The sequence below is a fragment of the Sinocyclocheilus rhinocerous genome, unplaced genomic scaffold (genome assembly GCF_001515625.1).
Source record: "Sinocyclocheilus rhinocerous isolate Xijiao unplaced genomic scaffold, SAMN03320098_v1.1 scaffold513, whole genome shotgun sequence".
Lineage (NCBI taxonomy): Eukaryota > Metazoa > Chordata > Actinopteri > Cypriniformes > Cyprinidae > Sinocyclocheilus > Sinocyclocheilus rhinocerous.
Genome location: NW_015656019.1, coordinates 1,005,604 through 1,019,681, shown reverse-complemented (window position 1 = coordinate 1,019,681; position 14,078 = coordinate 1,005,604). Strand labels below are relative to the sequence as shown.

The 14,078-nt window shown below is 34.2% G+C and overlaps 1 protein-coding gene across 1 annotated transcript; it reads right to left on the bottom strand.

Annotated features, from left to right (window-relative positions):
* Positions 1-10,626: 10,626 nt before the first annotated feature.
* LOC107719227 (homeobox protein zampogna-like) lies at positions 10,627-12,714 on the bottom strand. The gene is made up of 2 exons (XM_016526601.1): positions 12,435-12,714; positions 10,627-11,081 (listed from the first exon to the last, which is right to left on the bottom strand). Exons 1-2 carry the CDS (start codon positions 12,712-12,714, stop codon positions 10,627-10,629), a joined length of 735 nt encoding a protein of 244 aa, XP_016382087.1.
* Between the last annotated feature and the right edge of the window lie 1,364 nt (positions 12,715-14,078).

The window sequence follows — 14,078 nt, the reverse complement described above, 5'->3', positions numbered from 1 at the left end:
ATATATATATATATATATATATATATATATATATATATATATACATACACACACACATACATATACATACACATACATATATATTAATTTATTATTATTAAATTTAAAGCGTATTTTTCATTTTCTAATCATTGCATACATTTTTCTCCTTACAAATTATTTGAGTGTTTTTTGGTAAAACAAATAGTTTTCTAAAATCTGTTCAGAGTTTCCTCATGTTGTCACTGTAAAGATCATATGGATCAGTAAAGCCTGAATGAAGTTGCTTTGTTACTTGGCAACTGATATTATATTATATTACATTATATTTGCCCGAGTAATTTTCTTTATTGTAATCATTGCTATTATTATGTTTAATTGTTTCATTTATCATATTACTGTTGTCACAATAAAAGCCACTTGATATAGTGCATATAGCCTTGCTTTAGTTCACAGTAAAACAATAATACTGTCTATGTATATTGTTTGTATAAAAATACAAACAAAAAGTCAAGCCCTTTCTCAGGAATACTTGATCATGGTAGCGTGAGTTCAAGGTCAGGTAGTCTTCGTTCTAAGCTAGCAGTCATGAAGGCCTTGAATGTTTGCATTTTACCTGCCTGACAATTAAACACATGATTCGGGCAAAGCAAGAACAACAGGACCCCATTCCAGACAGTGGAGGAGCGGATGTGTGCCAAATCAGAGTTGGTGAGCAGCCTAAGAGGTTCTAAGTGGAGGTCCTATCTCTGCTCTGATAAGTGAAGTTGCCTTGTGTCAGTGTTTTTCAATGCACTCCTTGTTTTTTTTCCTTATCTGCGGTAATTAAAACATTGAAATTCCTTTCACAGAGCCCAGGGAGTGAGAGTCAGACCTGTTGGGAAGCATCTTGTGGAAATGTAACAGGTTGGTGCATATCAGATCCTTAGCAAGCCATCTATGGCCAGAGGAGTGTAAAAATATTCACACACTGGTGCCAGAAAACACCACGTTCCCACACTCACTCACAAACCCATCTTTCAGCCCAAAAAGGAAAACCAGTTTTATCCATATTTTTATGGTAAACAACAACTTCATGTGCACATTTTGAACTCAGCATGTAATATCGTTCGTTTGCTTTGAGTTTAGAGTTTGTAAGCTACTGCAAAATTATATGTAGAGGAGAGCAGGGCTAGTTGTAATAAAACACATTGTTTAACGTTTCCACACATTCTAGCATGAAGAAACCTATGTAGTTGCCATATTAACATTATATAGAGAAAAACTGCGACAAAATTCAAAAATCTTTGAAAGATATCACAGAACATTAACCATAGCAAAAGAAAATGTAATGATAGTTTTTAATGTTTATTTAAAATGTGAAAAATCTGTTATTTAGCAGTTTCGTTCGCTATTGAGAAACCATGAGAAAAACTTTCGCATCTTCGCGTTCACCGCGCCTCGTTTCATCTGGTTTGTGTATCTAATTTTCCAGTTTGGACACGAAAAGTGTATCGTTATGCAGAAAAATGTTTTCTTGCGCATGCGAATATCTCCATTTTTATTTCTTTTTCTTTCTTTTTTTTTTTTGTAAATGTAACTTTGTGGATCCATAGTTATCCATTGGGCATGTAAAGTGGATCATCTCAAACTTCATTTAGCGAATCCAAATTTAAAGTTAGCTTAAAACCAACTATATCCTATTGTCATTCTTTTTTTTTTTAACCTTATTTAAAAGGGGGATTTTTTTTTCTCAAAATGTAATGTGATCCGAAACAACTTTCCTTTGCAGCTGACGTCACGAAATCCTTCCCTTCCGGCCACCTGCCCTGGCACAATTCTGGTATGTAGGCTTATCAGTCTAATTAACTCTTGATAACAAATCAATTTCTGTTTTACACCGTTCCTCTTATAATATCTAGACTATCAAAAAGTGAAATGTGTTTAATTCACCAGCTGTCAGTAAAGGTGCAATCGCTACATCACTACATCTAAAACAATCTCATCCCGAAAAGAAAAACATTTATGCACTGAGTATTTTTTACATTAATTTTATTAAGCACACACTCATAAAACCCTATACATTTAAATCTGTGGAATTACAAAGCCGTTCTTGTGCATAGAAAGTGTGTGTTTTCACAGAAGAGAAGCAGAGAGGATGGCTGATAAATGCATCACACTGGATGAGAGTTCATCTCTTATGGTTTTACTGTAAATGTTTACATTCCAGCATGCCGTGATGTTATCAGCTAATCGTTTTTGGAACAGACTGTGGAGTCCTGTGGGTTGGATTATTGGTGGTGGTGTTGGGGGGTGATTCGCCTGAGGAGACAAGGTCAACGTGAAGCTGTGCTCTCTCCAAACAAAGGTATTAACTTTGGGCCATTTCTTTCCTCTTTAGTGCCCTTTCTATAGCCGGGATGAATGCATTAACGTCTCTTTCCACTGCACACATGTGAAAATTTAGCTTCATGTTACTTTCTCCAACCTTGAAGCTTGATCATATGTTCAACTATTATAGTGAGGCATTAATGCATGTCATGGACTCCATGGTTTTTATTTTGAAGGTGATATGTCTTTTTTTTTTTTCCAATTTAAAATACTTTCTTATGTCTCAGCTTATACAGAGACAACTTAAGGTTGGTTATTTCCCAAAAAAGTTTTAACACTGTTGATCTGTTGCAAAATTGACTCGGAAATCTTAAATTGCCGATATAGGGGAGTGTTGGAAAAACCTGTTTGAAAACAGTTTTGCAGTTCTTTTCGGTGACACTAATTGTGCAAAAGTTAGATGATGCCTGTTAAGATGAGAATTGAACCTGCTTTTTGTCTTTTCTCTGATGTTGAAATAAATAAGCTGCTTTGTATAGAAGCCCATTTCTGCCATGGAATAAAAAAAAGTAATTGCAACTTTTTCTCTCACAATTTTTATATCTCATAATTTTGCATTTCTTTCACAATTCTGAGAAAAGAAGTCAGAATTGCAAGACATAAACTCACAATTCTTAGAAGAAAAAGAAAATCTGAATTACGAGAGAGAATTCTAACTTTTTTTTCCTCTCAATTCTGAGTTTATATTTTACAATTCTGACTGTTTTCTCAGAATTCTGACTTTACATCTCACAATTCTGTTTTTTTTTCCATCATGGAATAAAAATAAAAAAGGTTATTGCGAGTTTTTCTCACAATTCTGACTTTTTCTCATAATTGGAAGTATATATCTTACAATTCCAACTTTTCTTCTCAGAATTTCAAGTTTATATCTTGCAATTCACAATTCTAATTCTATTTTTATTCTCAGAATTGTGAGGAAAAAAGTCAGAATTGTGAAATAAAACATTGTAATTGCCTTTATTTTTTTTATCCCATTCCAGAAACAAGAAAAAAAAAGACACCCTAGAAATAATGAATCTCTGATCCTTTTTTATTGCTCATCAAGGAAATTGTGTGACATTCTGGAAGTACTTACAGTTCTTTGTGCGAAATCCCTCAATCAGTGTCCTGGCTGAAGACAGACACTTTGTTCTTCAGTAGTTGATCTGGGAGGGTCCCACTCATGGTTGATGTGATTTGAATCAATTCTTTGTCTCACCTATTTTCATTTCCTCACTGATGAATGTCGGAGTGAATGTCGGCAAAATAACAATTTGAGGTTGTTCCAGAAACAAGAAAAAAAAAGACACCCTAGAAATAATGAATCTCTGATCCTTTTTTATTGCTCATCAAGGAAATTGTGTGACATTCTGGAAGTACTTACAGTTCTTTGTGCGAAATCCCTCAATCAGTGTCCTGGCTGAAGACAGACACTTTGTTCTTCAGTAGTTGATCTGGGAGGGTCCCACTCATGGTTGATGTGTTTTGAATCAATTCTTTGTCTCACCTATTTTCATTTCCTCACTGATGAATGTCGGAGTGAATGTCGGCAAAATAACAATTTGAGTTTTTTTTTTCCCCGTCATTGTGAGGCTTAATTGCTGAGGGGGTTTGTCGTAGCAGGTAATAATTTGTATGCAGTGGGCGAGCTCTCCCAACCGCTTTTGTTGTCTTTGTGAAGCCTGCTCACTCTAGTCTGCACAAATCGTCTGCTCTACTCAAAAACTGTGTTTACATACTTTTTCACGATACATTTTTTGTATAAACAACTATATGGTGCTCAACTGCGCCCTAATTCCTCTTCAGAAGCTGATCTATTCACATGTTTGTGGAGAGGTCTAGAGTACTTTAGGCCTTATAAAGGCCATCATCATTAAACTATTTTAATCATAAAAAAAAGATTATAACTGAAAGCAAAAAAGAATATACAGAAACTTGGGAGACATTTAATCATTCAATATACCAAAACAACATCTTCGCAAAATCAGCTACTAGAAAAGAAACTGATATTGTAGACATTAATTGGGTTAGAAAAAACACCATGGTTCATTTATTCTTCCTAATATTCATACACTGTAAAATATGGTAAAATTGTTTCCTTGAAGAGCTATTTTTTTTTTACATGATTTAACTCATTAAAATTAGTTTTCTTGGAATAAATGAATGTATTTAGGTTGATTCAGTGATGCTAAATAAACCAGTTAATATAGATTCTACTTTTTTTTTCAATAGGCTTATATTTTTGCAAGTATTGTAAAAGCATTATATTTACTAGCAATTTTGCATTTCATTATAGTCAATGTTTTAATTCAAGCACAGGTGATTGACTGCACTGATGGTTCACAGGTGGCATAAAAATGTATTTTAGTACAGATTTTCTTTCCTCACTTTGTTGGTGAATTGTAAACGGAAATCCGTGTTTTGCCCTCAAATGTCATTTAGCGAATCCAAATTTAAAGTTAGCTTAAAACCAACTATATCCTATTGTCATTCTTTTTTTTTTTAACCTTATTTAAAAGGGGGATTTTTTTTTCTCAAAATGTAATGTGATCCGAAACAACTTTCCTTTGCAGCTGACGTCACGAAATCCTTCCCTTCCGGCCACCTGCCCTGGCACAATTCTGGTATGTAGGCTTATCAGTCTAATTAACTCTTGATAACAAATCAATTTCTGTTTTACACCGTTCCTCTTATAATATCTAGACTATCAAAAAGTGAAATGTGTTTAATTCACCAGCTGTCAGTAAAGGTGCAATCGCTACATCACTACATCTAAAACAATCTCATCCCGAAAAGAAAAACATTTATGCACTGAGTATTTTTTACATTAATTTTATTAAGCACACACTCATAAAACCCTATACATTTAAATCTGTGGAATTACAAAGCCGTTCTTGTGCATAGAAAGTGTGTGTTTTCACAGAAGAGAAGCAGAGAGGATGGCTGATAAATGCATCACACTGGATGAGAGTTCATCTCTTATGGTTTTACTGTAAATGTTTACATTCCAGCATGCCGTGATGTTATCAGCTAATCGTTTTTGGAACAGACTGTGGAGTCCTGTGGGTTGGATTATTGGTGGTGGTGTTGGGGGGTGATTCGCCTGAGGAGACAAGGTCAACGTGAAGCTGTGCTCTCTCCAAACAAAGGTATTAACTTTGGGCCATTTCTTTCCTCTTTAGTGCCCTTTCTATAGCCGGGATGAATGCATTAACGTCTCTTTCCACTGCACACATGTGAAAATTTAGCTTCATGTTACTTTCTCCAACCTTGAAGCTTGATCATATGTTCAACTATTATAGTGAGGCATTAATGCATGTCATGGACTCCATGGTTTTTATTTTGAAGGTGATATGTCTTTTTTTTTTTCCAATTTAAAATACTTTCTTATGTCTCAGCTTATACAGAGACAACTTAAGGTTGGTTATTTCCCCAAAAAGTTTTAACACTGTTGATCTGTTGCAAAATTGACTCGGATATCTTAAATTGCCGATATAGGGGAGTGTTGGAAAAACCTGTTTGAAAACAGTTTTGCAGTTCTTTTCGGTGACACTAATTGTGCAAAAGTTAGATGATGCCTGTTAAGATGAGAATTGAACCTGCTTTTTGTCTTTTCTCTGATGTTGAAATAAATAAGCTGCTTTGTATAGAAGCCCATTTCTGCCATGGAATAAAAAAAAGTAATTGCAACTTTTTCTCTCACAATTTTTATATCTCATAATTTTGCATTTCTTTCACAATTCTGAGAAAAGAAGTCAGAATTGCAAGACATAAACTCACAATTCTTAGAAGAAAAAGAAAATCTGAATTACGAGAGAGAATTCTAACTTTTTTTTCCTCTCAATTCTGAGTTTATATTTTACAATTCTGACTGTTTTCTCAGAATTCTGACTTTACATCTCACAATTCTGTTTTTTTTTCCATCATGGAATAAAAATAAAAAAGGTTATTGCGAGTTTTTCTCACAATTCTGACTTTTTCTCATAATTGGAAGTATATATCTTACAATTCCAACTTTTCTTCTCAGAATTTCAAGTTTATATCTTGCAATTCACAATTCTAATTCTATTTTTATTCTCAGAATTGTGAGGAAAAAAGTCAGAATTGTGAAATAAAACATTGTAATTGCCTTTATTTTTTTTATCCCATTCCAGAAACAAGAAAAAAAAAGACACCCTAGAAATAATGAATCTCTGATCCTTTTTTATTGCTCATCAAGGAAATTGTGTGACATTCTGGAAGTACTTACAGTTCTTTGTGCGAAATCCCTCAATCAGTGTCCTGGCTGAAGACAGACACTTTGTTCTTCAGTAGTTGATCTGGGAGGGTCCCACTCATGGTTGATGTGATTTGAATCAATTCTTTGTCTCACCTATTTTCATTTCCTCACTGATGAATGTCGGAGTGAATGTCGGCAAAATAACAATTTGAGGTTTTTTTTTCCCCGTCATTGTGAGGCTTAATTGCTGAGGGGGTTTGTCGTAGCAGGTAATAATTTGTATGCAGTGGGCGAGCTCTCCCAACCGCTTTTGTTGTCTTTGTGAAGCCTGCTCACTCTAGTCTGCACAAATCGTCTGCTCTACTCAAAAACTGTGTTTACATACTTTTTCACGATACATTTTTTTTGTATAAACACAGACATCCATATGGCTCTCAACTGCGCCCTAATTCCTCTTCAGAAGCTGATCTATTCACATGTTTGTGGAGAGGTCTAGAGTACTTTAGGCCTTATAAAGGCCATCATCATTAAACTATTTTAATCATAAAAAAAAGATTATAACTGAAAGCAAAAAAGAATATACAGAAACTTGGGAGACATTTAATCATTCAATATACCAAAACAACATCTTCGCAAAATCAGCTACTAGAAAAGAAACTGATATTGTAGACATTAATTGGGTTAGAAAAAACACCATGGTTCATTTATTCTTCCTAATATTCATACACTGTAAAATATGGTAAAATTGTTTCCTTGAAGAGCTATTTTTTTTTTACATGATTTAACTCATTAAAATTAGTTTTCTTGGAATAAATGAATGTATTTAGGTTGATTCAGTGATGCTAAATAAGCCAGTTAATATAGATTCTACTTTTTTTTCAATAGGCTTATATTTTTGCAAGTATTGTAAATGCATTATATTTACTAGCATTTTTGCATTTCAGTATAGTCAATGTTTTAATTCAAGCACAGATGATTGACTGCACTGATGGTTCACAGGTGGCATAAAAATGTATTTTAGTACAGATTTTCTTTCCTCACTTTGTTGGTGAATTGTAAACGGAAATCCGTGTTTTGCCCTCAAATGGTCTGCTCTACTCAAAAACTGTGTTTACATACTTTTTCACGATACATTTTTTTTGTATAAACACAGACATCCATATGGCTCTCAACTGCGCCCTAATTCCTCTTCAGAAGCTGATCTATTCACATGTTTGTGGAGAGGTCTAGAGTACTTTAGGCCTTATAAAGGCCATCATCATTAAACTATTTTAATCATAAAAAAAAGATTATAACTGAAAGCAAAAAAGAATATACAGAAACTTGGGAGACATTTAATCATTCAATATACCAAAACAACATCTTCGCAAAATCAGCTACTAGAAAAGAAACTGATATTGTAGACATTAATTGGGTTAGAAAAAACACCATGGTTCATTTATTCTTCCTAATATTCATACACTGTAAAATATGGTAAAATTGTTTCCTTGAAGAGCTATTTTTTTTTACATGATTTAACTCATTAAAATTAGTTTTCTTGGAATAAATGAATGTATTTAGGTTGATTCAGTGATGCTAAATAAACCAGTTAATATAGATTCTACTTTTTTTTTCAATAGGCTTATATTTTTGCAAGTATTGTAAAAGCATTATATTTACTAGCAATTTTGCATTTCATTATAGTCAATGTTTTAATTCAAGCACAGGTGATTGACTGCACTGATGGTTCACAGGTGGCATAAAAATGTATTTTAGTACAGATTTTCTTTCCTCACTTTGTTGGTGAATTGTAAACGGAAATCCGTGTTTTGCCCTCAAATGGCTCTCACAAAATGAACAATACATGGTATGTTACTATGATTTCATCCATGAATCTGGATTGACTATGTGTAAAACATAGCTGTAGTGGATGCAGGTCTCGGAGGGTGTGACTGCAGATAGATGCTGTATTTTGGTGATACTGAACCACCTTTCTCTTGCCTTTATGAGGGTGTTGTCTCCTCAAGCGCACTTGATTAATGTGCTCTGGGCTTTAGCCAGATTCTGTTGTGCAACATAGACATGGTCTATTGACAGTATCTGAATCATGCAGATATCACGAAAGGGCTGCTTAAACTCATGTGAACTGCTTTGTATTGTGATGGTTGAAATAGAATTATATTTCTCGCCCCCATCATTTTTTTAATGCAATAAACAGCTGACTAATCCTTGAATGTGTGTGAAAGCACAGTCACGTGGAATAACACACATTTCAACATCCTTACCTGAAACACCTCAGATATTCATTACAGTTAATGAACAGGCTAAATTAACTAGCTAAAGTTTAATTCATTTATTAATTTATTGAGAATTTGTGATTTATTGCGAAATTATCTGAATGGAAAAAATTGGTGTAGAAACAATTTTCATTCAAATTGCTAGTAGATTACAAAATGAATCACAAAGAATTGGTAACATGTTGAATTAAACATGAATTTTTTTCAAACTCCAATAATAATTAGAAACATATATATTTTTACAGTAATAGTCAATTAAAAGTAATTGATCAGTAGATGATTTACTTTTAAATTTTAGTGTTTTTTTTATTTAAATCATGCATTGTAATGTACCCTTAATTCAGCTTTGCTTTCCTGTTTATTTCAGTATGTTAGAAATGTAATATATAAGCGATTGATATTGGAGAAAGAAAAAAAAGACACATAGATGTCCATATCTGTATCGCTTGTCGTTGAATAATCTCATACCCTTTTAAAAACCATGCTTTTTGGCACGTAAACAGCACTTCATTTGTAAACGTGTTTGACCTCAGAGTGATACCGTCCTTCTCAAACACAGGTCTGCAGACTTTTCAAAACAGTCTGTCCGTCTTTGTTGTTCTTTATGAAAATGTACGGCAGTCTTGCATGCGAGGTCAGAGACAGGGCAGATTAAAGATAATGTGTTATTTCTAATCCCAGATTGGCTCACTTTGAGTATACTTAATTTATCTTAAATATATCTGTGCATTCATTATGGTTTCAGTAAGAGATTTTGGTGTTGGTTGATCTAAAATGATACTTTAATGTTCATTGGCTTTTATATGTATGTTAGACTGTCATTTGTCAAGCCATTATTTACAAAGAATCTTTTGATCAGTTCTTCCTCTTAAATTATTGCCTTTAAGGCATTAATCTTTGTACATTGTGTTGACAAAACCGCTTCAAGCTTTATGCTTTTGCGGTTTGTCTCGAGACACATGATAGTTAGTTTCCTTTTTTTCTCAAACCTGCTTTACCTTTATTAAACCTGTATTTTCTGTTCAAGGCAGTGACTTTGAGGCTGGATTTAGGCATTGAATTAAAGCAGTTGACACATTTTATGATATAATGCACTATAGAGTGTATTTTCCATGGTGATGGAAATAAACAAGAACTTTAATCAGTGACAAATGCTAAAAGAAAACTCCTCAAACTAGCTAAACACACTCCATATCAAAGCATTTACAGTGGACCTAAAATGTATTTGAATACTTAAGAATGCATGAATGCCTTTGCATTAGATAACAAATATTAAACTGAATGGTTTAATAGCACTGTCATGCAAAACATTTTACAAACGGAAGATTGTTAGGTTTTAAATTATACAATAAAAACCATTTAGACACTTTCTGACTTTTTCAAATGTTAGTGAAACATCTACAGCTACTAAAAAATAACTTTAACCTCCAAATACCACTTTTTGGTTTAATATTTTTTATTATCTAAAGCAATACAATTCATAGATTTTAAGTGTGCATTACTTGTCCAAATACATTACTGTACAACATTAAAAAAGGACAGATATGACTACAAAATGAGAGAATGTCTTTTGAGTGAATTGTCTATGCTTTGGCTTAATGATCGTTATTGAAATGATAGATAGTGAACATCCTTTTTTGGCTTCATGGTCATTCTATAGTTTTTTTTATACATTCAGCATTTTTAATCCATGGAGGAATAACAGTTTTGTTTACTCTGTTCTCTTCTGCATACATGAACTTTGGCTGTATGTTTGTGTCTCCACAATCACTTTCCATATGATGCTATAACTCCAGTAAATCAGTGCATTAAACCACCACTTAAAGTGTTTCCTGAGACCCACGGCTGGAAGCAGAACATGTAAGGATAGTAAGGGAATGACTGGTATAATGGAGGAACAGACGGACTGGGCAGCTCCTCGGCGTTGTATTGCCTCTGGTCGTTTCTCACCAGTACTTTCACTGCCACTCTCTTTGCCAGTGTTGTCGTAGGAGTTAACGCGAGTTCGGCTGCCATTTGTCGGCGCTTAGTTTTGTATCTCCTGTTCTGGAACCAGATCTTCACCTGTGTCTCGGTCAGTTTGAGCGCTCCTGCCAGGTCGGCCCGCTCTGGGCCGGACAGGTACCGCTGCAGGTTAAAGCGCCGCTCCAGCTCGTATACTTGTGCGTGAGAAAACGCTGCCCGTGACCTTTTTTTGCTCGATTTGGGGTTGTTATCTTCAAAGTTGCAGCTCTGTGATTTCTGTTGGTCCATGTCTGTATAGATGGATAAAAAGAGGTTTAGGCTTTGTTTGGAAAATCACAGGCCTTTGTGTTACATACAGTAGTCCATATGAAAATTTAAATCTTAAAATAGTCGTACAATATTGAGGAGTGACTTCAGCTTCTTTACCTTGGGCTTTTTGTACTCTGTCTTAAATTTTGATATTTGTGACCTTGGACCACAAAACCAGTCTTAAGTCGCTGGGGTATATTTTTAGCAATAGCCAAAAAAACATTGCATTGGTCAAAATTATCAAGTTTTAGCCAAATATTGTCCTATCTTAACAAACCATACATCAATGGAATGCTTATTTATTCAGAAAAATTGACGCTTATGACTGGTTTTGTGGTCCAGAGTCACATATTACTTTGATATATAAACTGTGTAAATTAGTGTCAAGTGCAGAGCTATAATTTAAAACATGAATATTTTAAATGTTGTAAATGAATTTATTGTTGTAATCAAAATACTTCTTCACAATAATTATGCCATTCCTATGTAATTTTAAATACTTTAATTCATTTTCTTTTTACTTTAAACAGAAAATAAAATTGGAAACAAATCTAGAAATACATAAATCATATGGACTAACAATTAAAAGGCATAAAAAAGGTGTTAACATATATTAAAAGCTTGTGTGAATGTTATTTTATCAAATATTATTAAAAACTATTATTAAAAAAAGAACGCTGAAGATACCAGTCCTGTCATTTAATTTTCACTAACATGATTATAAATCTAATTTCTATATAAATCTAATGTTTCTCTGTGTAAAAATATTTACAGGTATTTACAAGACAAAAACCGTTTTTTGGGGTAAGAAATTATAATTTCATTTATGTCTTAGATTTGTATCATGTGTGATGTTGTGTGTAATGATATGATGTTTAATTTTGTTATATTGGACCCATAAAAAAAAAAAAGTTTATTAGCTCATATATATTTGTCACAATTGCGACTACACACATTTGTTATGTTAAAGATCAGTCTGTTTTACTTATATAATTGTTTCCAGTTGCATTTAAAATGCTTCATATACATGTGCCGTTTTTAATAAAAAAAATGTTTTAAGCTGAAATTGAGTGATGCAAATGTATTATTTTTGGGAGGGAAAACATGGATTACCACAATAAATGAATGCACAATGTCTAAAAATGTCAGCTACTGATAACAGCACTATTATTGACGTTAATTTACACGGTGTATTCATCTGTAGCAGACAAATATGGGAATATCAAAGTTTGACACACGTACAGTGCAAAAACATGGTAATAACTAAATGTTTTACAACACTACCCAATCTCCCATCTAGGCTATATATACGTGAAGTGGTCTTAATGTCTCACCGTGTCGTCTTTCGAGTGAATTGTCTTCTCCTCCTGTTGATTCTTCCTCACATGAATGCTGGTCGGAGGATGAGGAGTCCAGCACGAGCACACAGGAGGAAGAGGTGCGCTCAGCTCCAGCGGACTCCACCGGCAGAGATGAGCTTGAACAATCCAGCGCCTCTCTCTCTCCGTGAACCCGCTCATCTGCGTATTCCTCATCAAGACCGCGATTTTTCTCGCAATCAGGTCCTCGGTTTAATATGTTGTGAATGGAAAAGGAGGTGCGGTTATTCGCCATTTAAAACATAACCTACGTAACCTGCTCGATGGCCTGTAGTTTTGCGCTTTTATCTGGGAAGCTCCTGCGCTTTCATGGCGGTGAATTAGTCCACAGTATAATTGCTTTCCTCTTTGCGTGTCATTAATTGCGGCAAAACGTCTTCTGACCCAATCAACGAGCAAAGTGTCAGAACATGCCATGTGTGCATCAGTTTCCTCTCTTCCCTTTCCAGACACGGTGCCAATGGGCTTTCTGGAGCATTTCGCTCCTCCCTCTAAAATAGACGTGTAGAATTGAACACCCATCGAAATCTGTTTACTACCACATGCTCGTTCTGGTTTTGATGGGTTTGAAGACATTTTTCGATGACAAACAAGGATGTCCGAGACGATAAAAAGGGGGGGGGGAAATTGTTTTATATAGATTTAGTTTTAAACATTGCTGTGTATGTGTTATTTGTATTTGTTGTTTTTTTCATACGTTTTTTGAAAAACGCTTATAGCATTTTCTAAAAAAAATAAATAAAAAAATAAAAAAAACATGTAAAGTGCATGGTTAATAACACTAAAACATTAGCTCCTTTCATACACGCAAGTGTACACCTAATCATTATTTTTTTTTGGGAAGCTCCTGCGCTTTCATGGCGGTGAATTAGTCCACAGTATAATTGCTTTCCTCTTTGCGTGTCATTAATTGCGGCAAAACGTCTTCTGACCCAATCAACGAGCAAAGTGTCAGAACATGCCATGTGTGCATCAGTTTCCTCTCTTCCCTTTCCAGACACGGTGCCAATGGGCTTTCTGGAGCATTTCGCTCCTCCCTCTAAAATAGACGTGTAGAATTGAACACCCATCGAAATCTGTTTACTACCACATGCTCGTTCTGGTTTTGATGGGTTTGAAGACATTTTTCGATGACAAACAAGGATGTCCGAGACGATAAAAAGGGGGGGGGGAAATTGTTTTATATAGATTTAGTTTTAAACATTGCTGTGTATGTGTTATTTGTATTTGTTGTTTTTTTCATACGTTTTTTGAAAAACGCTTATAGCATTTTCTAAAAAAAAACAAAACAAAACAAAAAAAACATGTAAAGTGCATGGTTAATAACACTAAAACATTAGCTCCTTTCATACACGCAAGTGTACACCTAATCATTATTTAAAAAAAAAAAACATTCTGTTCAATATGGAAAAATCTTTAGATTAGCCTACTCCAGTCGTCACGAAAACGCGTTTTTCAATAAATATGGTCAACATATCTGACAATTTTAAGAAAAACCTAATGACCTTCCCTTACGAAAATGAACCATGTAGTAACCACGGCGTATTGATTACCATTTGTATAACCATAGTTTTACTATACAAATACCATTGTTAAACT

Coding starts and splice junctions, on each gene's coding strand:
- LOC107719227 (XM_016526601.1), bottom strand. CDS start 12,714: ATGGCGAATAACCGCACCTCCTTTTCCATTCACAACATATTAAACCGA. Junction 11,082..12,434: donor TTCACTCGAAAGACGACACG/GTGAGACATTAA, acceptor CCATCTATACAG/ACATGGACCAACAGAAATCA.